The sequence below is a fragment of the Solanum verrucosum genome, unplaced genomic scaffold (assembly GCF_900185275.1).
Source record: "Solanum verrucosum unplaced genomic scaffold, falcon-dt-bn FXZP01000102.1, whole genome shotgun sequence".
NCBI classification, from domain to species: Eukaryota; Viridiplantae; Streptophyta; class Magnoliopsida; order Solanales; family Solanaceae; genus Solanum; species Solanum verrucosum.
The window spans coordinates 1305830-1333123 of NW_026019930.1; the positions used below are offsets into that span (position 1 = coordinate 1305830).

Sequence of the window (27294 nt, forward strand, 5' to 3'; positions counted from 1 at the left end):
AAGAAGTTGACATATTGTATTATAAATGTATTAAAATGTGTGATAAATGTATTATCCATCAATAAAACTTGTATTATATGTCAGTAATAAATTGTTCTTTGTAATATAAATTAAAAGTGTATTATAAATGTATTAAAAGTGATTAAGTGAAAAAAATATGTTATTACTATAAATGATAAATATTTTTATTTATAGTATATTTATGTAAGTTTTCCCACAATTTACAATAGTTCAGAAGTATATTTGTCATTTTTTCCTTTTAAAAATAACGGTGCCAACTCATGTGTCGGACAAACTCATTCTCCTTTTCCTCAACTTTTCACACGAAGAAACACTTCAATAAAAAAAAAGTTATGAAATTCACATAACTAATACTCCTGTCCATCTATGTGTTACCATTTAATTTGATACAATGTTCAAAAAAAATGATTTTTGAAATTTGTGATTTAAAATAATTCTTAGATATTTATGTGATTGAAAATTATTTTATTCAGGGTAAACGGGATATTTTAAAGTTAAAATATTTTTAATTATAATAAGGTAATATTCTTTTTGGAACGGACTAAAAAGAAAAGATGAAAGTACAAGAGAAAAAATTAATATCTACCTTATAAATGTGCGTGCATAATTCTAACTAGCTTTACACTTCCTCCATTTCTTGTTTAAAACAGTTTGGTTTTGGGAACTTGGGAGTCAAATAAATGAGTGACATTATGAATTATGATTTGGAATATTGAGAGGTGAAGCTTTGAAAATGGCTCCTAAAATTTAGAACATGCAACGAAGAACTATATCCCATATATCAAAAACACAACGTCCTTCTTTCTATCATTTTCATATATTTTTTTCCCCAAACCATTCAGAATATCAATAACAACAAGTTTTCCGTTTCCTTTTGGTGGTGCCCGCGGCGGCGCACAACGGTGCATTCATGGCTGTGTTCCGCCTTTAACGACCAAACCAAGCGGCTGCCGGTGCTGATTCCCGGTACCGGCGAGGCGGATCTAGAGCGGTTCAATGGAATCCATTGCTTCGCCTCGATTCACAAGTACATAAGCCCAAAAAAAATAAAAATTAATGCTTGTGTAAATATATATACGTACACATTATACTCAGCTAGGATTATAAATCCTAGATTCGCCGGATCATGAAAAGGAGTGATAGCATGATTGCTGTGGCCATAGACAGAGACAAAAATAGCCAACATGCTGTGCGTTGGGCGGTTGATAACCTCCCTGTAAAGAAGAATGGCGAAATCCTCCTTATACACGTTCATCTCCATAACGAAAATCTCAATTCCCGTATGTATTATGCCTCAATTTAAACTTTTTTTAGGGCAATTATGTGGATTCTGTGTAATTATTTCGATAATTTTCATGTTGATAGTCATCCGGCTGGCTGCTGCCAAGGGCGGAGCCAGGGTAACGCAGGGGAACCACTTGGTAAAAAAAATCACAGTATAAGGTTTCTTCGTGTTTTATATTTTTATAAATTGAATCCTCTTGCTGAAAATCCTGGCTCCGCCACAGCCTGCAGCAACCTTGATTAATCTGTGTTTTGCTAAGCTAACTTGTAAGGAATTGATTAAAAAGCAAAAGAAAAGAGGAGCAATGCCTTCAAACTTGATGTATAAAATCTAATGCTAACGTCGAGATCTAATTTTTTATCTGTTTAACATTAGCATTTATGTTCATCTTTTCATACATTACAGAAAGCACAGTTGCTAGTCATTCTCCCACAATGGCTGAAATGCAGCAGTTCTTCCTTCCTTATCGTGGAATTTGTGCTCGAAAAGGGGTAAGAACCTTGAAATCATCTATTTTTTTAAAATCTAATTGGTCTCTTTTAAGCAGTGTTGTTGATTTAACTGACCCAAGAGTCTCCGAGTACACTCTACCCTCCCCCGGCCCTACTCGTGGGATTAGACTGAGTATGTTGTTGTTGCTGTTGTTAAGAAGTGTTATTCATATTTCAGTTCAATTTGTGGGATTATGAAGGAAAGCCAAAAGGGATAATAGAGGATCAGATGTTTTAAGTAGTAGTTCGATTGGAAATTGTTAGTCTTTATTTTAATTTTGGGATTTTTCTATTTCTTGAAAGCAATTAGCATGATATTCAGTCTTTGGTTATAGTCTGTGAGGACAAAAAGTGAATACTTAAACAGTGCTTCATAATTTGAGGTGAAAGGATCCACAAATCTTGGAAATCACAAGGTTACAACTTAACATGATATTAGAATTTATGCAGTTGTGAGCATTCTGTGATTACTTTGATCATTCCAGATTCAGGCACAGGAAGTGATTCTCCAGGACACTGATGTTGCACAAGCACTAACCGAGTATATATCTCAGAAGTTCATCACCACCATCGTCTTTGGCGCTTCAACCCGGAATGCCCTTACAAGGTATGAGTGAGTGCTAGTTTTTCGTCCAGAGTATGTTAGCTGGGTCTGAGCATCAAGTGCTTCCTTGGTTTTTCTTTGTAGTTAATAAAGAGTTCTAATTCTCGGCTTTCTATGTCAGAGCATTTAAAATTCAAGATGTGCCAAGCTCTTTATCCAGATCTGTGCCTGAATTCTGCTCAATCTATGCCATATCAAGGGGGAAGGTTCTAAAACTTAAGTCAGCAAGTCAACCTGCCACTCCTAGCAGTAATGCAAGCTCCAGCCAAACAGGATTCTCACACAATTCCCCAATTTCTCGAGCTCATATTCCGTAAGTCTATCCACAAAACCTCCCATGGTTGTTGAAAGTAAGGTTCATCATGGTTCAATGCTACTGATAAGATTCTTTAGATAATTATTCCAGAAGATTATTCCTCTTTCATGTATGTCATAACATTCCTTTGTTTCAGTTATCATTATTATGTGTTGTTGCTACAGTTCTTTTCTCCTTTTTTCTACATGACTTCTTCACTACTGTATTTCCTTTTCTTACTGATTTTTGTTTATGCTTTACTGGGAGCGGAGGGTCTATGGGAAACAATCTCTCTACCTTCACCAGGTAGGGGAAAGGTCTGCGTGCACACTACCCTCCTCAGTCCCTACTTGTGGATTACATTGGGTTTGTTGTTGTTGTATGTCATAACATCTTACTTCATGATTTTAATATACAATTTTTCAGCCAGGGGAGTTGGGGAAGTATTGGGACCTTTGAATCTATTGATGCTGGCAGCCGGAGCATATCTTCTGATAGCAGTAGTGCCTCAGATAGGCATCCTGCAAGTCAGAGTACTTCACCAAATTACAGCAGTGCTAGTGAGCGTACACCAAAGGCATGGTCGGACAGCCAACACAGCAGCAGGAATCCTTCACCAGATCGATCTGTCAGCACTATCGGTGAAGTATTTAATAAAATTCAACTAACGAGGCAGCCTGGCTGCAAGAATCTTACTCCTATCCCATCGTGGAGCAATAGTGGTGATTTTGGTGAATGGGCACCTCCCGCAGAGCTAGTTGGAAGCAGTGAAAATTCCTCCCAGGCTTTTATGACTTCAAATATGGATACTACAAAAATACTACATGATAGACACCTTGGTAGCCTACTACCTCCATCCCAGCACAAAGTCAATAACCTAAATCTTCGCATGCGCCCTAAAGAGAATTCATTCTACTCTACATCTGGTTCGAGTAATCTTTCAAGCTCCTCAAGTTACCGTTTCTCTGATATGTCCTTTGAGCATTCGGACTCTTCTCATAATGTTTCAGATGCTTCTAGGTGTTCCATCTCCTCCCAAAATGCAGTAAGTTCAAATATGCTCCCCTGATTTGGCAAAAACCGAACCACTCTAAAAGCATAAACCTTGGTTTCACAAACCATTTTGGCTGTTGCAGATCACTTGTTATTACACTATTTACTACAGCAGCATACATCTAAGGCTATTATGTCGTTTACTTTTTTCTTTGTAGGGAAACCACAAACAACTCTTCTGCTAGAACCCTGTCCAAATGGGCATGTATAGCTAGGAGATAGTTGTGCAGTGGACAATTAAGTCATAATACCAATTAAAGTTTTAAGCTCCTGTGTTTTCCTTGGTAATGGTTATCACATGATTAGATAACAGCATCAGTACTCAGTTTATTTTGTCAGAGTAAATCTATGTTTTTAAAAACTATACCGAAAACCAATATGGGCAGTAGATTGAATCTTATGGCCTATCTACGTTACTCATTGTCGCAAGATATTTAAGTTTTAAGCGTCCTTGAGCTTATCTAAAAACTGCACCATAATGTGACCTGAAAGATTGTAGTTAACACAGATCAACTGGAAATTCTTTCCTCATTTTTACATGCAATACAGGATGAGTTGGAGGAGGAAATGAAAAGGCTAAAATTTGAACTGAAGCAAAGCCTGGACATGCACAATGGAATCTGTAGACGACAGGTCAGAGTTTGACAGTCACATATTTTTGTCAGCACCTGAATTATTCATTTTCGCTACTCCATATAATTTTACATTTAGACGCAACTTACTTTCCATATTTTTTAAGGCAAGAGAGATTGATCGTTCAACGTCAAAAGAGGCATGCAACTTAGAAGAAGCCAAGGAGGCCCCTGAGGCTTCACATGCTATGTTGGAAAAGGAGAAGCAAAAATGCAAAGCTGCTTTAGAAGTAGCACAGATGGCGCAACACATGGCAGAATTGGAATCTAAGAAGCGAAAGGGTGTAGGAAAGAAATTTCGGCATGAAGCAGAAGAGAAGAAGAAAGCACAAGATGCATTTGCCGGCAGTGAAAATTGCTATAGGAGATACTCAACAGATGAAATTGAAGCTGCAACAAACTACTTCTCCAATTCACAAAAGATTGGTGAAGGTGGATATGGTCCTGTGTACAAAGGCTATCTGGATCACACTTCAGTTGCTATTAAGGTTCTAAGGTCGGACATCACGCAGGGGCAAATACAGTTTCAGAAAGAGGTACTTTTTCATGTTTACAGATAACACAGATGTTTTTGGAAATCCAATACAGTTATAGGTGCCTATTTTTTATTGCAGATTGAGGTTCTAAGCCGCTTGAGACATCCAAATGTGGTTCTCCTCTTGGAACATGTCCGGAGTATGGTTGCCTTGTGTATGAATGTATGGAGAATGGCAGCTTAGAGGATAGGTTGTTCTGCAAGGACAAAAGTTCTCCTATACCATGGCCTGCTCGTTTCAGGATAGCTGCAGAAATTGCTGCTGCTCTTCACTTCTTCACCGAACAAAACCAGAACCCATCGTGCATCGAGACCTCAAACCTGCTAATATTCTCTTGGATGCTAACTACAAAAGTAAGATTAGTGATGTTGGCCTAGCCAGATTGGTTCCAGCGTCTGTCTCAGGCAGATTCACTCAGTGTCTCATGACATCAGCTGCTGGGACATTTTGCTATATTGACCCAGAATACCAACAGACTGGGATGCTGAATACAAAATCGGATGTTTACTCTTTGGGAATCATGTTATTACAAATAATTACAGCAAGGCCTCCAATGGGTTTGACGCACCATGTTGAGAGGTCAATTGAAAAAGGAAAGTTTGATGATATACTAGATCCATCAGTGAATGATTGGCCCTTGGAGGAGGCGCTATCCTTTGCTAAATTGTCTCTGAAATGTTGCGAACTCAGGAGGAAGGACAGGCCAGACCTTGGTTCAGTCATATTGCCTGAATTGAAACGACTAAAAACATTGCATTAGACTACAAACCCAGAGGTCGGCTCACTTTACGTCCCTCAAGTTCACAAGAGAGCTTAGCAGTGAGTGAGGTATGTTACCTTAACTTAAGCTTCATTTTATGTTCGGCCCGGGTACCCCTAATATAACATAATTTGATCATACCTCTCATGCGGACTCTTATTCGGTGTCAATCACTCAGCTTCTTCATTTAATGAAGGCGCATTCCTCTTGAGTGAGACCATTCCTTTGTCTTAACTCAGGCTGAAAAGGTAGATTAGCCCCTGATTTTACCCAGCTTCTTGTCCCTATTGTTTATTGGTCCAATGGCCTCACCTCTGGCTGTCCCTCTATTAAAATGCTGAGCAAGTGGCGGGGAATTACCTGTATTCAGGTCGAGCAGAGTGGAAACTGCTCATACTTTTCGAACCAAGGCATTGACTGAATACTATACGCATTCAATGTGGTCCGGCTTTCCCCTGACCCCACACATAGCCGGGAAGTTAGTGCAGCAGGCTGCCCTTTCTAATCAAATGGATATTACATGTACTTAAGCTGCTCTATGTCTTTTTTTCTATCAGGAAGTAAGAAACAGCATTTCTGACAGTCAATCAGATAAAGCAGCATAACTGCACTTGTACCAATTGACAAGGTAATGATTACCAGAAGCCTTCATTAGTTACTTACAAAATAGTTTCAGAAAACTTTTCCCCCTTCCATAAACCCTTACTGGGGTTTCACGAATTGTTTTCAAATATGTTAATATCTCAACTTTGATGCCATTCAGGTGATACCGCTGGTCACCACCTCAGTTTTCAAGCATATTTTGGCCTCTTCAGTCCAGAAAATCTGTGAATACTAAATGTACAGAGATACAATATATAGTCACCACCACAGCACCCGATTGTAAATTTGGAAACAGAAAAATACTTTTTTGATTCCAGTGAATGTCAAAGTAAATGGAATCCTTGTACAAAAACTGATATTCTAATGAAATCGTCATTTTTTGTGAATCTTGGTTCATTGAGCCTATGGAAAGAGCACTTGAATGGACATACTTTTAGTTTCTCCAGAACAATAATTGTCTTTGACAATAGACAAAGGCAAAAGTAAACCAACGCGCAGTTGGTGTAAAGAAATCACATTGCAAGTTTGTAAAATCAGTTTCAATGCAAAAAGTACTTTTTAACTCTTGATGCTTATTTGCTTATCATCAAACCAAAATGGACTTTTTATCTTCTTTTCCACTTTAAGCACGTTTTCATGTAAGTAGAGCAAAATGGACATCCCATGCAAAAAACATATATTCTGGCTAGGTAATTAATTTAGGAACTTGCAGCTAAAGGATCATAAAGGAGTAAAATTTTAAGCATTGCAAGAAGTATTATACATTCTAAGCAATACAAAGTAAAAACTAAACAAGAAAAAAATATCACTACAAGAGGAAAGATTTGCATTAAACTTTATACTTTGTTCACAATTAATCTCCTACCTTCCAGATATCAGGAACAATACCAGAGTGGCCCAATTTTTTCAATGTATTTGGTGTAACATCTTCAAAATTTCAAGAAAAGAATTGCTTCCGGAGTTGTGCAAAAGATGACAGTTAATAAGAAATAAGGTAAAAGAGAAAAAATTCTTTATCCATGGTTCTGAATATTTAAGATCTTGAGATTAACATGGATGAACTATGTAAGATCAGACATCATAAAGTACAATCAATTTAAGTGCAAAGACTATGTTCAGAAGTTTCAGACTTGTGCCTTTATCTATTCATGGATGCAAACAAAGTTTAACAGGGCAATTAGGGGGGCTCAAAATGAGACCGAGCACATCAAAAAAAAAAAAACCTTCCCAGGCAGGTAATTATCTCCCGAGCACAAACTACAACAGTACAAGCCCAAGTTCTGATGGTCTTAAAACATGCTTTATTCGATAGTTGTAGAGATAGTAGTGGAGTTGCCCATCACCGGGGCCAAACTTTAGTTCCTTCAAGAAAGTTTCGTTATGCATAACATCTAGAGCATTGAAAACGTCAAAATCCTTTTTCTTAGCCACTATGAGAGCATCATTCATCAACTGAATCCATGGAGTTTTAGTTGAAACATTGTAATAAGAATAAGCAGCCTTCAGAGTGGAATAATTCTGATTACCAAGAATTGATGAAGGGAGGGTGTAAAAACTGCAGAAGTCAGTGATTTCATGAGACTCGGGGCTTTCAACCAGATAGCTGTCAACAACACCCTCCTTTGGCAGAAGCCAGTGCTCCACGTCATTTTCATCAAAATCAGGTGCAACCACAAACTGCTTCAAGTAATCCCTAAGCAACCGAGTAACAGCGGGAACATCATGGGGCTCCATCTTTCTGAACCCAGGTGTGACGGTCTGATCAGGTAACTTGTAAAGCTTTATTGTGCGGCTCATTGTCATCCTCGCACCAAGCCTAGAAAACCCGACATCGATAAGCTTCTTTGGATTCAAAGATCTATGCCAATATTGGCATGTGGATACAGGTGTCGGAAGAACCACCCCAGCTGTATAAGCAGCTTGCCAAATGTTTTCCAAGTGAACTCTCCTTGTGACCTCTTTTATCATGACAGGAGCAAGTCTCTTTGATCTAAGCTTCTTATGAACACACAGAAAGTTTATCTCCGCCATGACCACGACGGTATCTCTAGCACGTATCTTTGCAGGTACCCCTGTAATAAAAGCAACCAATTTTTTTGAGGTCTTCACTCTGACTCCTATGTGCCAGCTCTTATAGTAACCTGGAGGATGTAGTGCCCATCGAAGAAATTCCTTTGAGTAATTGAACCTAAACATGTTCTCATCATCTTCAACATAATTGTTTGTTAGCAGAAGATAGACCTCACTACACATATCTTCCGAGTCCAAATCACAGGTGGTCCACTCATATGGACTAGGAAGATTGTAAGGCTCATGTTTAACTTCAGTTAAGGGTGTTGGAGGTTCAATAGGACCTTCAGGCAAGCTTGCATCTCCAAGATCCTTGAACTGGCCCACTGGTTGGGTCTCCCAAAACTTATGCCTCTTCGGCAATGAGAGAGATTCTTGTAACTTTCGTGTTAAGGAATCAATTGATACCTCATTACCGCTTTCTGAAGATAAGTTACTATCCGAAGTGAGGTTATGGTTCTCAGCTGCCTTACTATCGTCAGCCATTTTACCAACTTCGGGATATTATTCTCTGCCATAACAAAACAAATTATCAAATCCAGCATTAAGTATATAACACATGAACGAACATATTAGCAAATCTATAAGCCATTTACAGCACACATGCTGGCAGAGACCATAAGCGTTAAAAACATTCCACAACCAAAGCCCCATCCAGGAGTTTAAGTCAGTATAATACAGCGTACCATTGCACCAACTACTTCTTTGTGAAATGGGTTCAGACCTACTATACGTGTATGTAACAATTCTACGCATATAATAGGAGCTGAAGGCAGCGGGTCTGCCATGCTCGCAACATTCTGAAGGCAGCAGGTATGCCATGCTCGCAATATTTTGTATTTGTATCAGAGATGAATAAAAACACATCCTGACAAGAACTATTCGAGTTATACTTCTGTATGTATCAACCTATCTAAATGCCGCACTAATATCAAAATAAAATTTTAGGTTTCCCGAGTAAAATGAGCTCAATTATAACTGTTAATGAGAATAACATAATAGCAAGCTGTTTTCTCAGCTGAATTCCACATTGTCAATAGAATCCTGATCATCGATCAAACTTCTACTATTTTTTTCCGCATCAATTTTTACATAATCCAATAGCGAATATTTCAAAACGAACAAAAAAATTCAAAATTTCACCATTGGACCAGTGATTCAAACTTGAACAGCTTCTAATGGTAGCAAATTCAGTTCCATAAGATCTAAATCATAACAAACCAATTTCTCCAAAAACTAAACAAAAGGAGAGAAAATAAGAATCAAACCTTGCAAATGGTTTGCAGTGGAGTATGGTGACCGAGATCTAGGGTTTCAGAAAGTGATTGACAAAGATGATGGAGAGTACCTTAGATGACAAAGAAAATTGTTTAGGCTAAGCATTGGAACCAACGAAGGAATATGAAAATTCCAATGGGCCTTGTACTATCCTATTTCCTATTCCTATCGGGCTTTGTCCAATATTCCATTTTGGACTTGTGATTTATTTGGTTCGCCGATTAGGTTATTTCGAGATTATAATTTGTAATTATAAGTTTTGAACTAATTCTATATTATTAATTTCATATATTAATACACTGTATTAAGTATTCCGTTTCTAATTTCTTATCCACTTTTGAATTGACATACCTATTAAGAAAATAATGATTGACATAGTGAGTTTACCATTTTACCCCTATTAATTATGAAGTGAATGAATTAAAAACTTAAGATTTTCAAGAAGTTTTACATTTTTCAAAGTAATTAAATGAGGGCATAATAATGTAAAAAAAATTGTCATTTCTTGATTTGTCATAATGAACAAGTAATTAGGGACAACTAAAAAAGGAAAAATGGACAAGTAATTAGATATAGAGAAAATATTATTCTTATCAACTCTACCAAACTTATCCATAGTTCTAATAAGCTAACATGAAAAAGAAAACTAAAATCCAATATCCTATAAAAATAGTATGGGGTGTATAACCAAACTCAAATTTACAACTAAACATTATGCTAAAATTTAGTGCCAAGTATAATGTATATGGCACTCCTATACTTAGACTTCATACTGATCTTTGATTGTACCTTCAATGAACTCCATCAAGTAATCGAGTGAGATCATCCCTTAGAAAAAACTGTCATCTTTTGGACAAGCGGTGCTTGCTTCTCAAGAATTTTCGATCTTTTAAACTTCAACACTCTTTTCAATGATTCACTTCTCCATCTAAAAGGTCCTTAGAATATCGAAACTTATATACACTATAAATTAAAACACTTACGTAAATACAGATAAGATATATATATATATAAGAAAATTTCAACGTATGAAATATTTTATGAAATTAACTCTAAAGGAACTAATTAATATAATCAAACACGAAATAAAATAAAACAATTAAACAAGGGAAGTGCATGGAATGTTTTGACACCTGTCCTTTAGACCCGTTTTATATGCTTATGGAAAGACCTTTGCCTCTTCTTCATACTTCTCTTAACAGAAAAACAAACAAAAAAATTAAGTGTTTATTTTTAGCTAGCTCATTCTCACTTTCTTATACAACGCTATTACCGTCGACGTTCCTAATTTTATACTAATCAGTACGTTAATCTTGTCTTTTTTTCCTCATTAATTTTCACATATCTTACTTGCTTACACATTTAATTCTTTGATTGTCTCTGTTTATATATAGTAATAATAATTATCGAACAATCCTGGGATCTTATTTGGTTGAATTTTTTTGGAAGAAGCATTAGTTATAACTTGTAATAATGAAGAATGTTATGTTATGTTTCCCAGAAAAATTAATCAAACTTGAGCTGTTGAGCAAGTTTTGCAAGTTTTTTTTTTTTCATTTTAAGATATAGTTATCGATACGAGATCTGTAGTTTAAGGTTCGAGTAATTATGAGGGCAATGTAATCTACTATGCTTGAGATCCATTAAATTAAACAGGAGGTATGTAAATCTGGATTCATTATTGGTTCATACTGCAAAAAGGGGCGGAGTTACTATATTGCTATGTACTAATTTTGATTTGTGTTTGTTATGAATAAATTGTTTAGTTTGGTGTAAAAATTGAGTGCGGATAAGTATTTTGTTACCTACATTCAAATGTCTGCCCACATATAGACATAGAAGAAAATAATTGTGTTCAATTATACATGGCTGGTAGATCTTTCGACATTTTCGTGAACATATATAGAAGAAAAGCTTATGTAGAGCCCTGCCCTTTTGGTTCCTCAATAAAACGATCATTTCGAGATTCAAGTTTCTTCCTTTATTAATATGGTCATAGATTTATCACTTGTTGTAGTGTTAGTATTCACTTACGCATAAAGGTACATGGCAGTCATGGCACGCTTGGCAACAGATGGAGCTCAATTTGATGCTCGACAATTCGATTCTAAGATGAATGATTTGTAAGTTATCATGATATTCATTGCACAGTATGATTTTAGTCATTTCTTCCTTGAATCAATACAATTTTTATATGTTAAATGCTGAAAATTGCACTTGTCTCTATTACTTATATTATATATGGTGCAGACTTGCCGCTGAGGGAAAAGATTTCTTTACTTCATATGACGAGGTTTATGACAGTTTCGATGCTATGGGTCTGCAAGAAAATCTTCTCAGGGGCATTTATGCTTATGGTACTATGTAAACCTTTTAAATTATTGTTCTCAAGTCTAGGACAGTTCTTTGTTTCTTTACATGTTCAGTAGTTTGAAAAATAGTTGATACATCCAGCTGTTTTTCATCTTGTTCAGAAGTACTCCCTCCGTTTCACTTTGTCTTACTTACCTTTTTTTGCAACCTTTTATTTCAACTTTTCACGTGGCATGTTTAAGACCACAAGATTCAAAAGTCTTCTTTACTTTTTTAAACTTCGTGTCATGTCAAAGCCAAAGCCAGACAAACATATTGAAAGACAGGGTGTACCGTATAGTTGAGAGTTTTCTGAAAAAAAAGTTTCTTTTTTGGATTAAAATTGTTGATTGTGTCCCTGATTCCGCCTTTTTTGCTGCATGTGATCTTTTAAAGGTTTTGAGAAACCATCTGCCATTCAGCAAAGGGGTATTGTACCATTTTGCAAGGGACTTGATGTAATTCAACAAGCTCAATCTGGCACAGGAAAGACAGCTACTTTTTGTTCTGGAATTTTGCAGCAACTTGATTATGGTTTAATTCAATGCCAATCATTGGTGTTGGCACCTACTCGGGAACTTGCACAGCAGATTGAGAAGGTAATGCGAGCACTTGGTGACTATCTTGGGGTTAAGGTCCATGCTTGTGTAGGTGGAACTAGTGTCAGGGAGGATCAACGTATTCTCGCAGCTGGTGTTCATGTTGTTGTTGGCACCCCTGGACGTGTGTTTGACATGTTGCGAAGACAGTCCCTCCGTCCTGATTGCCTCAGAATGTTTGTGCTAGACGAGGCTGATGAAATGCTGTCACGAGGTTTTAAGGATCAGGTACTTCAACCTCTACAATTAGATTAATGCATTTTACACCTAAGTATATGATTTGAACAAATTCAGGTTTGAGGTCCCTCGGTTTGCTAATCTGGGATTATCACTGGAATTAATTCTTTTGAAGAAATCAATATAGAAGATACAGATTTAGTTGACATTAAGATATTCTTGTACTCTGTTAACCAGTCATCTTAATCATTGTCGGGAATTAGCAATTGAGTTTAGTTACACACTAGTACCCCTCCCATTTATTTGGTTCCTAAGGACATAATCCCGTTGAATTTGTTCCTTCATTAGCTGATTACGATTAGTAAAATTAAATACAGAGTTCATGACCTTTCCCTCCGATTTGATTCGATGCCGACTTTGAGAAATTAGTAATTTTGAATCTTTATCCATGTGACTATATTGGCAGATATATGATATTTTCCAAATGCTGCCTACCAAAGTTCAAGTCGGAGTGTTTTCTGCGACCATGCCACCAGAAGCCCTTGACATCACAAGAAAGTTCATGAATAAGCCTGTGAGAATCCTGGTTAAACGTGATGAGTTGACACTCGAGGGTATCAAACAGTTCTATGTCAATGTTGATAAGGAGGAATGGAAGCTTGAGACGCTCTGTGATCTATACGAGACACTTGCCATCACTCAGAGCGTTATCTTTGTGAACACTAGGCGCAAGGTCGATTGGTTAACGGACAAAATGAGAAGCCGTGACCACACGGTTTCAGCTACACATGGAGATATGGACCAGAACACTAGAGACATAATCATGCGTGAGTTTCGCTCTGGTTCTTCCCGTGTCCTTATCACAACTGATTTGTTGGCCCGTGGTATCGATGTACAACAAGTATCCCTTGTTATCAACTATGATCTCCCAACTCAGCCGGAGAATTATCTCCATCGCATTGGAAGAAGTGGAAGGTTTGGAAGGAAAGGAGTTGCAATCAACTTTGTGACAACAGACGACGAAAGAATGTTGTTTGATATTCAAAAATTCTACAATGTGGTCATCGAAGAACTCCCTTCAAATGTTGCTGACCTCCTCTGAAAACTTCATCTTTATAAGGTGAGTAAGAAGATAATTTTCCAAGCTTATAGTATAGAAATCATTTTAAACTACCATTATTATCTAGCGTCGAAAACGCACCCGTGGCATTAATGCTGCTAAGAATTTTGCAGGCAGTATGTAGTAAGGTCTTGGTTTTATTTCATTTCCAAATTCTTATACTTCTTTGGCATTAATTTTTAGTGTAGTTAAGTTCTTGATTAATGTTGTGTTCTTGTTTTAGCACAGAAATATGAATGATAAACTGAGAAGTCTTGATAGTGTTTTTTTTTGTTATTATCCTTAATGAGTGTTTATTGATCTTATATTCTTCTTTAAGCTAGTGGAAGTCTTGTCTCTTTACCTTTAACTACTAGAAACAAATGTTTTTTACCTCCGTGAATCCGTGAAAAATTTATGCTAACCAAGTAAATGCATGGTGGAAAACAGATTCTCACTGAAATAGTGGACAACTTTCTATTTTTTCCATATGAAAACATTATTGTTTTTTCTTTTCTGACAAATTCAATCAAACTGTCTTTGAGAATAGCCACTAAACATTATTCAATGGGAAAATCGCGACGATTTTGTAGTGATTATGGAGTAGCATTTCTCCAAATAATTTGAAGAGTTTATTGAAAGGACAGGAAAATATGCTTGTAGCAATTTACCCTAAGAAAAGTAGTTTATCTTTGGCAATATTTTTACTTTTGGTATGCAATAATTAACCAGAATGAGTGATGCCAACTAGTGATTGTAATTAGTGAATGTAATTAGTACTACTGCCATTTATAATGAAAATTTAACCTCATTATACAAAGTTTAATTTGGATCTTTTTAGCTAAAGTTTTTATTCTGTATCCACAAAGAAAAAGAGAACAAACGATTTTCGAATTGTCAGTTGCACAATTTCGCTTGGCACACTTGAAATGCATTGCATACACCAAAAATGTGGTATTCAATGTATGTGATTGATTAATTCTTTGTTAGTACTTTCTCTTTTTAGTTTTAATCGTCCAGTATTAACTTGATACACATTTTAAATAAATAGAACAATAATTTTATTATATCATCATTTGAATGCAATAAATTTAATAATTTAGAAAATGAACTAGAAAATAATAATAGTTAATGATAAGGGCAAATTAGGAATCAAGTACTAATGTTTTTTGAGTTTTTAAATCAAACAAATAAAAATAAATATTTATATTTAACACAACCAATAAATAAATTTTGACTGAGGGAATATATATGACAAGTTGGGGCTTCTGACCCTTCAAAGGACTTACTATTGAAGTACTCTATATATATATAATTTCTACTATTTTAATTTATTTGTTTGATTTTCACTTGACATAAAATAAAAGAAAAGAAAAAAAACTTTTGAATCTTGCGTTTTAAAGTATATAAAATTTACTAGTAATTATTTAATTATTTTTTTTTGGTAATTAAACTAAAAATAAAAATAAGATTGAACAAATTGAAACGGAACAGAAGAGTTACATGTCAACATAAATTAGTTGGTACAACTCTACATGTGAAAACAAACTTTCATGTGCAAAGCGTTAATTAAATTGTGTTCAATAGACCAACAAATTGCTAAAAGGTATTTCAAGTTTTCTTGTATTGAAAAACTCTGGAAATCTTCAAATAATAATGTCATATCAAGTCACTTTTAGAGGCTTTTTTTTGTTTTCATTCGGTGTCCTGAAGCTTACATTCGAGCCCCGATTAAATTTGGATTGTACTAGGGCTCATTCGATAGTGATGCTCTCAACATAATCTTTTTCATACACAAGGCTCGAAGGGTGAAACAGTCTCATCACTGCACCATAACCATTTTGATTTCTAGAGGCTTATCCATCATTTCTCTTATTCAATATTCGTATTGGAGCCCGATTAAAAAGTAAGTTATTTGGTACAACAGTCAACATTGACCATCAATTATACAAATGGCATGTGATTGTGAAAGAATGATACACTTAACAGGCCATGCGCCATGAACATTCAAATAGTGGGCTACAACATTTAATTTTTCCAGCCTCATTGCATCATTGAAAAAAATCATCACACACCTTTAAGGTTGGTGGGTGGTAATACTCAAAAATATTAAAAGCACCACATTGAGCTATTCCTAGGCCAATTAGTCCTTAATACTTATTCCAAACTTAAATTTGAAGCAAAGCCTAGATATTAATCCTTGTTTTTTTTCTTTTTGTTGTGTCCCAAAATGGAGAATTTTAGATCAAACTCAACAAGAGAAAGAAGGGGAGGTCCAATTAGTATGCAAGATTTGAGAAGTTATAGTACTAATTCACATGCAACAACTTCTAGTAATAATAATAATGATTATAAGGAAGTGAAGATGAAGAGGAGCAAAAGCAAAGTGATTTCATCATCTTCTTTGAAGAATTGGAGTATTAATGATCCAGAAATGCAAAGGAAGAAAAGGGTTGTTGGATATAAAGCTTATGGTGTGGAAGGTAAGATGAAAGGTACACTTAGAAAGAGCTTTAAGTGGATCAAGAATACTTGCAATCATGTTGTACATGGATTATGGTGAGTGGTCATTAATTATCAGCCGAGGGTTTTTCAGAAACAACTATTTTAACTTCTACCTCTCCACGAGATAGAATTGAGGTCTATATACATTCTATCATTCTCAAATCTTATCAATGGGATTATACTGGATATGTTTGTTGCTGGTTGGTAATTTTCTTAATTGTTTGTTTTTCATTTGTCTTTTCATAATTATGCGTTTAATCTTTTGTTAATTAGAGACAGTTTTTTTCTTTTTTCCCCCTTTTTATCAAGAATGATCTGAGAGCCCCATGAACTCAGATTGTTGTGATCTTGTAAAAATTCATTATCTTAATGTAACAAATTGTTCTCCTCTTCCAATTTTGACTATACTTGACAAGGTGCGATCTACTGATCAATAAAGTGGTTGAAAATAAAAATAAAATCTTTTAGGTGCAAATTCCAATTAAAGCATTAATATTAGGTGATTTTTTTTATTTGTTCGAATCTTAACTAATAGAGTTTTATTGATGAAAAGCAACAGGTAGTAGTTACTTACATTGGTTCGATTCTTCAATTTAATTTTATTAATAATTATTTAGTTTTTTGTTGGCAGATAGAGAAATTAATTCAGAACATTGGTTCAGTTACAGTATTTATTGGCTACTATTACTGATAATTCCAATTAAAATAGTTGTTGCCGCTTTCAATTTATAAGATTTGATTTATTACCAATCAAAAGTTGTCTTATAGTATTTAAACGATAATTTTATTTTTTAAATGAAGGGATTTAGGACATATTCTTTTTTAGAAAATAAATCTCAACAAGGATTTAAATTAATTTCTTTTATTGGATTTTCATTTTTCTAAATAAAAATCTAACGATGAATTTTGTCAAAAAATAAAAAGAGTAATAACAGTTGGAGTGAAATTGGTTTAAGAAGGCTGTCTCTTTCAATAATTAAATGTAGAGTACTATAATAAATTGTTTAATTGGCAGTCTGTCTTTTGCTGAAAAAGAGTAAAACAGAATCAGTAGACAGATATTTTGAGTCCCACAAAACATGTGCATTCATTGTACTGGAAAACTTCACTGAATTCCACAACCTCCTCTCTTTTTTTTCTTTTTTTTTTATCTTTTTTAATTTTTCATTCGATATCTATATTCATATTCTGCTTGAATGACTTATTTCTGAGGGCGATGCTTTCAACATGTCTTGCCCCCCTTTTTGGGGCTCTAACCATCCAAAATCTTTGATTAACACTTTGTTTGGATGATTGTTACCTATTGTATCGTATCGTTAGTTTAAATAACATGTTTGTTTTTATTGTTACTTAAAGGGAAAATACATAAAAACACCTTCGAACTTGGCAGCAAAACTCACTTTAGCACCTTAACTTTACGGATAATTATTTACCCCCTAAACTTATTTCAAGTGAATTTAATAGCACCTTACACATACAATACCAGTTTCATTCTTATGGGTGAAATGCACGCGCGCCACTTAAGCGCCACCTCTATGCCACATCGATGACACGTCGGATAATTGAAAAAAAAAATACTTTTTCTTTATTTTTATTTCCCTACATTTAAAAAAAAAAATTATTTTCACTATTCACCCATCATCTTCATTATTTCATTTGGGTCAATTTCTTAACTTCTAAAATTCTGACCAATTCATTCTATTTTCATTACTTTGTAATGATTTATTATTACTTCCATTAATCTCTTTTTTCAGCTAAGTGAAGCTTCAACTTATATCAACAATGGCGCGCTTTCAGATTTGTGCAAAATCAGTGTGCTTAACTTTTTAGATTTATTGTTAATATTCTTGTTTAACTTCCTAATACATATCCAAGTATAGAATAAGTAATGTTTAAAGTTCGATGATTAATTATTTTTTAAGGTTCTGACCCTTTTTTAATTCTTTATTAATCAAATCATAGTTGAATTTTTTTAAAGATTTGCTATTTTGATTTGAAATTTTCTCTTTTATTATAAATATAAACTACTTAGAAGAAGGAGAAAATCGGAGATAAAGGATGCATAGAGGAACGAGAGGAGAGGGTGTGCAGGTTGTGAGGAAGAAGAAATAATTAAAAAGAAAAGAAATGAGTTGGGTTTGGGGTGATGGGTGCAAGGAAGAAGAAGAAGAAATGGGAAAAAATAGTATTGGCTGGAAAGGGAAAAAAAGGGCTCCATTTAATTTATTTTTTCTTTATTTACGCGCTGATATTTTTGAAATTTGTCACGTCAGCCATTCGGGTGATATTAAATTCACTTGTAATAAGATTAGGGGGGTAAATAATTACCCGTAAAGTTAAAGTGTTAAAGTAAGTTTTGTTGTCAAGTTCAGGGGTGTTTTTATGTACCTTCCCTTACTTAAACTATATTATACTATATCATTTGAATCTAACGTTAGGTAACAACAAAAAGTCTCATTTTATGTAAGGATCGATTTGGTGTGATCATGTTGTTACCTAATATTTTCTTATCATTTTATCTTTATGTATTATTTAATAATTCTATTTTATACCTTACCGTACTTTTTCCTAGTAGATTTATTCATATCTTACTTTTCTTATAGGTTTATCATTCAAATTATTAATGTGTGACATTACGTAACGACAAAGAACTATACAATATATCTAAATGTTGTAAACTTGTTGCCATTAAAATAATAAAAATAATACACTACAATACGATATAATACAATACAATACAAAACAATAGGTAACAATTATCCAAACAAACTGAAAGAAGGAAGAGATTTCAGTCAAGCCAACACAACTCATTATATGAATGATACGTCTGGTTCTTACATTTTGCATAGAATGACTGTACTTGCAACCTTTTTTTACTACTTGATTGAGGCAGAAAACTGTTTTTAATTGTCACACTTTTCCAACACAACTTCCATTTCAAATACCATTTTTAACTTAAAAACAAGTACTACATTTGTCCAATTTTCACAATTTTAATGAGCAAAAGCCCACTAAGACTGCTAACTGAGTAAATGACCACACAGACACCTGATTGATATTTAGATAGCTTGAACAAAGAAGGGTTTGTCCATGTCCAAAGCAAAAGAATCTGCTAGCATCAAACATCTTGTAGAATATATAAATCGGCAATTACATGAGGCTCTTCATAATTCACAACATAACGTAAATAAGAACACGATTGAACAAGAACAGGAGAGATAAGAGACGAAAAAGAGTATGCAAAGTGCCTATAACGGTCTGTCTGTATGGACAAACATAAGCTGGGATTTGTGAGTTTGCGGGGGTTGCATTGCTTATGGTTCCTGCTGGAAACAACTAATATCAAAACTTGTACTCCGCCAAGTTGGTGTGTTTTGATGTGCCAAAATATACAGTAGAAGGGGAATTGTGACAAAGCAGAGCTACTAATCCAGTCTGTCATCATCGAAAGCTTAAACCCTCTATTCCTTTGATGGCAGACTCTAAATTCTTTAGGTTTGTGTTTCTTGTGGAGGAGCTGCGCTTGTGATCTGAGGACACAACTGGTGAAGTCTTCTGTGCAGCATTGAATATTTTACGCAGAGATTGTGCGCCTGCTGCGTCTAGTGTCTGATTGCGGGAGAGGTCAGGTTCACCCCCAGCAATCACTGGGTCTCGACTGCTAGAGACATTAGGATGCCTTGCTGATCCACTTGACTGGAAAAAATTAGAACTAGGTAACTGCAAAACAAACTCAGTCAAAGTCTGTAGTGTTTACTGCTAGATATAGGTCATAAAACAAGAGTAAATTTCGACCACATTCCCCAAAGTATAAGCATGACAGATCCTTCGTTGTACTAAATTCTGTTTCTTAGTGTATACCACCGATTTGCTCTCAGGTTGGCCATTATATTCAAGAACTACCAAACGAATACAAATTATTCTCACGTTCCATGAAGGGCAAGCACAAATATGTGGAAGTAATAGAGGTAAAGGTAACATTAGAAGAGAAAAAGATAAATGCTACCCCTAATTGTGCAGTCACCATCTATTTCTGTCATATAGACGAACCAACACCACCTTTTTGGCCCTCTTAACCTATAGGCAATCATCAGTGCCACTCAGTGAAGGTAATTCAAAAGGCAGCAGACAGAGAGAAGGGTGTTTATTTTGGGTGGGGGTTCAATGCCTTTTAGCTACTTCTATTTTACTCCACTTCCACTCCTTTTATGGAAGTAGTATTTTGCTAATGTTGTGGAGGAAACCCCAGTATACAAGAGGTATCTCCGTCGGGTCTATTTCCATCAGCGAGAATTTTTTATATGTTTCATATTTCTTCCATCAGTCATCATTATAGTTTGAGGATCATCATGAAAAGACCTTCCTCTGAATAGATATGTGCAAGTACACTATGATGGTCCAGAGAAATATGCAGTTGTGCACCCATTGATATGATCCAAGAATTTTGCGTTACAACGGATAATTCCTAATCAGAATAGGTTCATAAAACATGGTTCTTTATTGAAGACTCTCAATCATCTATGCCTATAGGAACTTCGTGGGCACTCCAAAAGTTGAGCAAAATGAAAGATAAACCCTAAGCTTTACAGAGTCATCTTCCTTTGCTTCAAAAAATCTCCTGTTTCTGTCCCTCCAAAGAACCCACATGAGAGCTAGCTGCACAACATTTCATCCTCTAATTATTCCACTTCTATCCTTACACATCTATTCTGCATCCCCTCACCCAAAAGAAAAACCCAGAGCACCAGAAAGAGTTGCAGCCTACCCTTTTTTTCTTTTTCTTTTTTTTGAGAAAGAAGAATTGCAGACTACCTGCTATACATCAAATTATTTTCAGGATAACATAAAATGTAAAATTGATTCAAGAAAGTTTTACTTAAGAGAATGCACACTTTATCCTCTCTACTTGGTGAAGTACTCCGTAAATTGAAATTGCCACACAAGTTCAAGAATTTTTTGCTTATACTTTGGAAACTGCATCTAATTCCTCATGCCGAGGTACTTTGACAAATCAAGATTGCAAAAGAATTTTTGTCCTATATCTGGATAAAGTCAAATGCACTCGCATCGATTTTGTAATAAGTAAAGTTGCCACAGAATTTATATGCAATAGTACTACACTTCCCCAAACACATCCCAACCAAGAGAAAGGGTAAAAACAATAGGGAGATGGAGAAGGGAGGGGGGGGGGGGGGGGGGGAGAAGAGGACTAACCTCTTTACCCATGGACAAATCATTAGCAACTGTGCCTTTTTGCTTCAATAAGCTTCCAGAATTGAAATTGAGCCCTGTGCTCTTATTACGTGTCAGATTTGATGAAGACCAACCAGTTGGCCGTCCTTCTTCACCACCTGCATATTGAGTAGCAAGCACATATAGCTCCCAGAGAAAAAGAAGCTAGCATATTTAGAGGTAATGTACTTTCCTGAACAGAACAGCTGGCATGCCATCCAAAATAAATGATATAATGGACCAATTGAAATGGATTCCAATTGTAACTTTTCACTTATATGTAAAACTGATTGCTTAGTCATCCAATTAACTTTTTCTTGTTAATCTTTCCTTCTTTTATGTGGGTGGGGGAGGGGGGTGTTGAGATCGAACATACCTGATTTCTTTTCGACATTAGCAAGACCATGAGGCATCCCTGAACTTGGCCCAGCAGTACCGCCCTGTCCAAAATCATCATTTCATGTTTATACTTTGAGACCAATGGCATAAGCTAATATATTTAAGTCACTTACAAGAGCACGAGATGGAATATTGGCAAGCTGTGATTGCTGATATTTCAATATGGTCCAGTCAAATACATAATCAAACTGAAACCCTAGAATAGATGGGAAAAAGAAAAAGGAATAAAGGGAAGGAAAACGGAAGACACTCTGAGAACATTGAAATTGAGGTACTTGTTGTAATATGTCTGTACAGATGAAATAGAAAAGGCATGGAAAGCAAAAATGATCATACCTTCACGAATGAAAAGGTCACGGAAAATTCTCTTGAGATAAGCATAATCTGGTTTATCATCAAATCTCAGTGATCGACAGTAATGAAAATATGATGCAAACTCTGCAGGATAGCCTCGACACAAGGTCTATATAGGAAAATTTGCGCTAGCATCATTTTAGTGAATAACAAACTAAATAGCTAGCATATGAAAATTGGAGGAACATAAATTACCTCTATTGACGTTGAAACTTTTTCTCACTGATCCTCTCATACTTCTGTTTCTTATTGCCTGCTTTCAGCCCCTGCCAAGGGAGACTACATGTTTTTGATAGCATAATGTAAGATTACCATGAAAGAAAAGTAAAGACACTAAATAAAAGAAAATCTAGGGAGGGAGAACTATTTACCTTCCTCTTAAAAAGTACATCAGGACAAAACCCAATGATTCCAAATCATCCCTTCGACTTTGTTCTATATGGTTCATAGACAACACAGAGTAAACAGTCCACATAAACAATTGGGAACAAATTGGCAAAATAAAACAAAAGTTTACCAATGCCGAGGTGAGTGTTCATGCTTGCATATCTAGCAGTTCCTGTCAAATTTTTATTTTCTCTGTATCACATTAAAAATAAAACAAATCATACATCCATGCCCTGGAGGATGATCTCATTGTAAGATAATTGACTAATTAAGAGTACAATCATCCAATGTGATTAATCATGATTCAACATACAAATATACTTCTTCACAAGCTCGAAATACAAATGACCAACTGTAATTTACAAAATACAGAAAAATCTCCAGATTCACTGTTAAAGTTTCTGTGAATTGCACAAGCTCTACAAAATAAAGAGATCAATTCCTCTATGGTAAGCATGATGGCACTGCATCTTTGATGCCATCAAATCTTTCTAGTAGTTAAATGTATGACGAATGACCAAAACGAAACAGTTGGGAAAGATCAACAAAATCTGGTTCCATATCATTTACTGATATTTCCCTGTCCCAGTCAAAGGAAACTAGAACAATAATCATTTTCCAATGCCATCACCTAATCAAAGTTAGTAATAGAAAGGGTTAGGATATTAAGGCTTTAACTAAAGAAAAAATTTAAGAAGGATATCAGTTTCTTCTCCCTATCATTAAATTTTTCAGTCATTGACGAAGTGATAAAATATTTCTTGTTTAAACTACCCCATTTGTCGCTTCGTTCCTCTTAACCAGCAGTGCCAGGCAAACCAAAAAAACAGTTTGATCATATTGAAAGGATAGTTAAAAAATGACTAGAAGTTAGTAGTGAGAAGGTGTACAATATGAAAGTAGTAACAGCCCCTATTCCCGAACAGAGATTAAGTAATCAGATTAAAAGTTCATGCATTTTGATACCTTTGTGAAGTCATTTAATAGCTTTGATGACTTATCTTACATGCAATACAGATAAAAATGTGTGTTTCTACTCTTCTCATATCCTGTTAATTCATAAAGAACCCTCCCCCCCCCCCCCCACAAAATAAGGAAGCACCTATACTGACACATGCTTTGGAACATGATCAAAACACTAGGTAATTTCTTCTCATTTGTCCAAGTCTTGGTGGACAGAGTTACCTGGTGCTCTATGCTAGTGGGAGGTAGAAAGTACCCTGTGGAATTACTTGGTGTGTGCAAGCTTTGCCCAGACACCACAAGTCCACAATTATTAAAAAAAGTGAGGGGATAGGTTCATAGGAGTTTAAAAATGATGCAAACTGAAAGAATTCACTCTTTTCTATTGCTCTATAGCGAAAGAGCAAACAGACCACCACACAAAGCTCATACAGGCATCTCATATGCATGAATATCCATATTTCGAGTACTTCATCTTCTTAAACAAAACAGATATCAACCTCATAGTGCTTCAAGGGAGCTGACCTATACGGAATATGCTGATGAGTTGATGAGTCTCTGTACTTCTTAGCCAGCCCAAAATCAATAACATAGACCTATATTAATTAATCGTGGTTATGAAGATACCATGCCTGCAATAGGTGAATTTAGCAGCAAAATAAGAGCTTTAATCCCAATACCTGATTTGCACGTCTTCCTAATCCCATAAGAAAGTTGTCAGGTTTTATATCTCGATGAAGAAAAGATTTGGCATGAACAAATTCAACCCGATTGATCTGAAAATTGATAAGGGTGAGAAGAGGTTTTTAAATTGTTATTGGAATAAATAAGTGGTACAAAACATCACACACCATCTGATCTGCAAGCATGAGAACGGTCTTCAAGGACATCTTCCTACTGCAGAAGTTGAAAAGATCTTCAAGACTAGGTCCCAGTAAATCCATCACAAGGACATTGTAATCTCCTTCAACTCCAAACCATTTTAAATTGGGGACTCCAGCTACCAATATATAAAGAGAAATCCAACTAATAAGCATTGAGTAGTAAATGAAGGAAGAACAGGCAACATGAAGATGAGAAATTACTTCCTCCTTGTAGTATTTTATACAGCTTTGCTTCGTACAATAGTTGAGGATGCTTTGTTTTCACATTTTCCTGAGTAGAAGAAATAAGAAAATCAGCAGGTTAATCTTGCAAACTAAAAAAAAATCATCTATGACGCAATTGAAGGAAAGTTCACAAATGACTAAGCATTTGCAGAAGTACAATGATGTCATGAGTATCAGCAAGACGGAAAAAACTTCAGTTTAAAATAGATATCAAGTTTTCCAAAATTCCAGAAAGACAAATGTAAGCAGTGAAACTGTTGCAATATCTTCAAAACCACGAATTTGCTTAGTTAATGCAAATTCACCACTTGGAGTTTCAAATTGTAGGCTAGGTAACAACAGTGAAGACATTAATTCTTCACAAATTTATACATTTCCTCTAACTTGGTTGTTATTTCACAACTTCACAAAACATCCTGAAACACAGCGCATTCAACCAAACTGTGATCATAAGACCAAATGACAAAGTGATCAAAACCCTATTAAGTGTGAGAGCCTTTTTAATCTAAGAATCTAAGCAATCAGAGGGCGGGCACAAGTTTATTTGCTTAGTTATGTCTTCAACATGCAGGGGTGTTTATGACGGTTTTGGATGACTCCACCTATTATCTTAAGTTTAGTGTTGCATCCTCATATTAACATGGTATTAGAACAACCAAAGATCCTGAATTCCAATGTTACTATGACCTTCATCAAAAGACAGCTACAAGTGCCTCACCATGGAAAAGGACCACACTTGCACTGGAGAAGGCATGATAAAATATAACTAAACATGTTCTCTTTAAAAGATAAAGCTTAATCCTCTCCCCGCAAAAGGTAGGGATAAGGTCTGCATACATCCTACCCTCCCCAAATCTCACTTATGGAATTACACTGTGTATCTATCTAGTTGTTCTTAATCTCCCCCCTTCCACCCTAATAACAATTAGCAACTAAACACACGGATCACGCATCCGTATAATTGTGTTTTAATTGCTAACCAAAAACCATCCATCATCAAAACAATGACAAATTCTCAAGTTTATTCATAGCAAAACCATATGCTTTAGCAATTAAAAAACATAACAATACTCCTATAACAAGTTTAGACAAAAAAAACACACACACACACACAGAATTTCAACTTACCAGCTTGATAGCAACCTCTTCATTAGTTTGAACATTACCACCTTGAAGAACATATAAACAAATCACCAATTAAATTAACCCCAAAAAATAAAAACAAAACCTGAAAAAAAAACCGTGAAGGGTTCAAATACCGAGGTAGATCTCCCCAAAAGAACCGCTACCAATTTTCCGGCCAAGCCGGAACTTATTACCAACACGAGGCTCCATCGGAGACTAAAAATTTTGAAAAAACCTTCACCCCACAAATCCTCAAAAATTCAATCCAACATACAATTGAAAATGAATCAAAAAAACATCAAGATTTCAGCTTTTTGAATAAATTTTTTTGGGGTTTTGTTCCTTCATGAGTTTGGCCTCAAGAAGGTGCAAAATGAAGCAGCATCAGCTTCAACCATATGCTTAATTATCATCCCATTTTGAATAATTTGGCCCTGATTCTCTCTCTTTACCCCAATTTCTTCCTTCTATTATTATTATTAATTATATATATACTATATACGTTTTTTTCTGTCTTTTTGCTTTCGCAATATCTTCTTGTCCCCACCCACCCCCTCGATCCCAATGATACGGCGTCGTACGTAGTGCTATAGATATATTTGAATGAGAGTTGTTTGGAAGTTTGTCAGAGGGAACTGAATGAATATACAGTGTATTTCATAGTCGACCCATACGTATTCCAATCAGAAACTTCCAAAAAACATGGCTATCGCTATGGCCATCTTTTTGTTTTAGGAACAACGGTAAATGGTACATAGATACTTTCTGTTATATTTTTGGGTATCATTCAAAAACTATAATATATTTATCCTTTATATTAACGGATATACACGGGTCATAATTTAATTCACTGATTCGACATTATTAAAATATCGGATCAACGAATAAGATTGTGTCACGTGTCCCTATTTAGTTTTCCGTTAGAGTGAAGGGCATATATGCTCTAGTTTTTTGCGGCAGGGGCACCAATGTCCCAAAAATCCGACGGAGAGTATCTGCATAGATGGTTCGGAGGTATATTTATCTTTTTTCCCTTTATTTTATAATGGTGGTATTTGGATTAGCTAAGTACAAATTCGAGATTGTCATATTATACGTAGAACACTACGTAGGACGCTGAGCTATATAGGATATGCTTGTTTACTTGTTCAATTTTACTTGTACACACCCAAAGTTAGAAGACATAAATGTTATATGAGACCGGATTAAAGGACATATTTATGTATTACGTCTTTTATTTTAAGCTAATCTTTGATTATTTGCAAAAAAAATGTGTGACTATTTAAGTTGGTGTTTGTGTATGTTACATACCACAAACTCTGAGGAATTATACATTTGGTTGCTCAGTCAGAAATATTTTATAGT

General features: G+C 35.4%; 2 protein-coding genes and 2 pseudogenes across 4 annotated transcripts; 2 read left to right on the forward strand and 2 right to left on the reverse strand.

Moving 5' to 3' along the window:
- Nucleotides 1-874: 874 nt before the first annotated feature.
- Nucleotides 875-6297, forward strand: LOC125829326 (U-box domain-containing protein 35-like; annotated as a pseudogene).
- A 980-nt stretch (nucleotides 6298-7277) lies between these two features.
- LOC125829269 (glycylpeptide N-tetradecanoyltransferase 1-like) lies at nucleotides 7278-9769 on the reverse strand. Its single transcript, XM_049508522.1, has 2 exons — nucleotides 9619-9769; nucleotides 7278-8861 (listed from the first exon to the last, which is right to left on the reverse strand). Exon 2 carries the CDS (start codon nucleotides 8834-8836, stop codon nucleotides 7538-7540), a length of 1299 nt encoding a protein of 432 aa, XP_049364479.1. The 5' UTR covers nucleotides 8837-8861; nucleotides 9619-9769; the 3' UTR covers nucleotides 7278-7537.
- Nucleotides 9770-10834: 1065 nt separating this feature from the next.
- LOC125831056 (eukaryotic initiation factor 4A-8) lies at nucleotides 10835-14080 on the forward strand. Of its 2 annotated transcripts, XM_049510258.1 has the most exons (5): nucleotides 10835-10930; nucleotides 11682-11751; nucleotides 11879-11985; nucleotides 12377-12807; nucleotides 13223-14080. In XM_049510258.1, the coding sequence occupies exons 2-5, from the start codon at nucleotides 11684-11686 to the stop codon at nucleotides 13856-13858; spliced, it is 1242 nt and encodes a 413-aa protein (XP_049366215.1). In that variant the 5' UTR covers nucleotides 10835-10930; nucleotides 11682-11683; the 3' UTR covers nucleotides 13859-14080. The 2 variants fall into 2 exon arrangements, with proteins under 2 accessions (XP_049366215.1, XP_049366208.1); XM_049510251.1 differs by lacking the exon at nucleotides 10835-10930 and having other exon boundaries at nucleotides 11675-11751.
- Nucleotides 14081-19610: 5530 nt separating this feature from the next.
- On the reverse strand, nucleotides 19611-26623 carry LOC125829115 (casein kinase 1-like protein 2; annotated as a pseudogene). The gene is made up of 14 exons (XR_007443076.1): nucleotides 26064-26623; nucleotides 25933-25973; nucleotides 24781-24850; nucleotides 24547-24695; nucleotides 24376-24471; nucleotides 24221-24291; nucleotides 22863-22924; nucleotides 22717-22780; nucleotides 22559-22624; nucleotides 22328-22473; nucleotides 22105-22187; nucleotides 21969-22032; nucleotides 21575-21711; nucleotides 19611-20080 (listed from the first exon to the last, which is right to left on the reverse strand). The product of XR_007443076.1 is annotated as a casein kinase 1-like protein 2 (transcript).
- Nucleotides 26624-27294: the final 671 nt, after the last annotated feature.

Bases quoted from the DNA above. Each gene is read 5' to 3' on its own strand.
- LOC125829269 (XM_049508522.1), bottom strand. From the start codon at position 8,836: ATGGCTGACGATAGTAAGGCAGCTGAGAACCATAACCTCACTTCGGAT.
- LOC125831056 (XM_049510251.1), top strand. From the start codon at position 11,675: ATGGCAGTCATGGCACGCTTGGCAACAGATGGAGCTCAATTTGATGCT. The intron at 11,986-12,376 runs GTACTATGTAAA...GATCTTTTAAAG, and splicing joins CAGGGGCATTTATGCTTATG to GTTTTGAGAAACCATCTGCC. The intron at 12,808-13,222 runs GTACTTCAACCT...CTATATTGGCAG, and splicing joins CACGAGGTTTTAAGGATCAG to ATATATGATATTTTCCAAAT.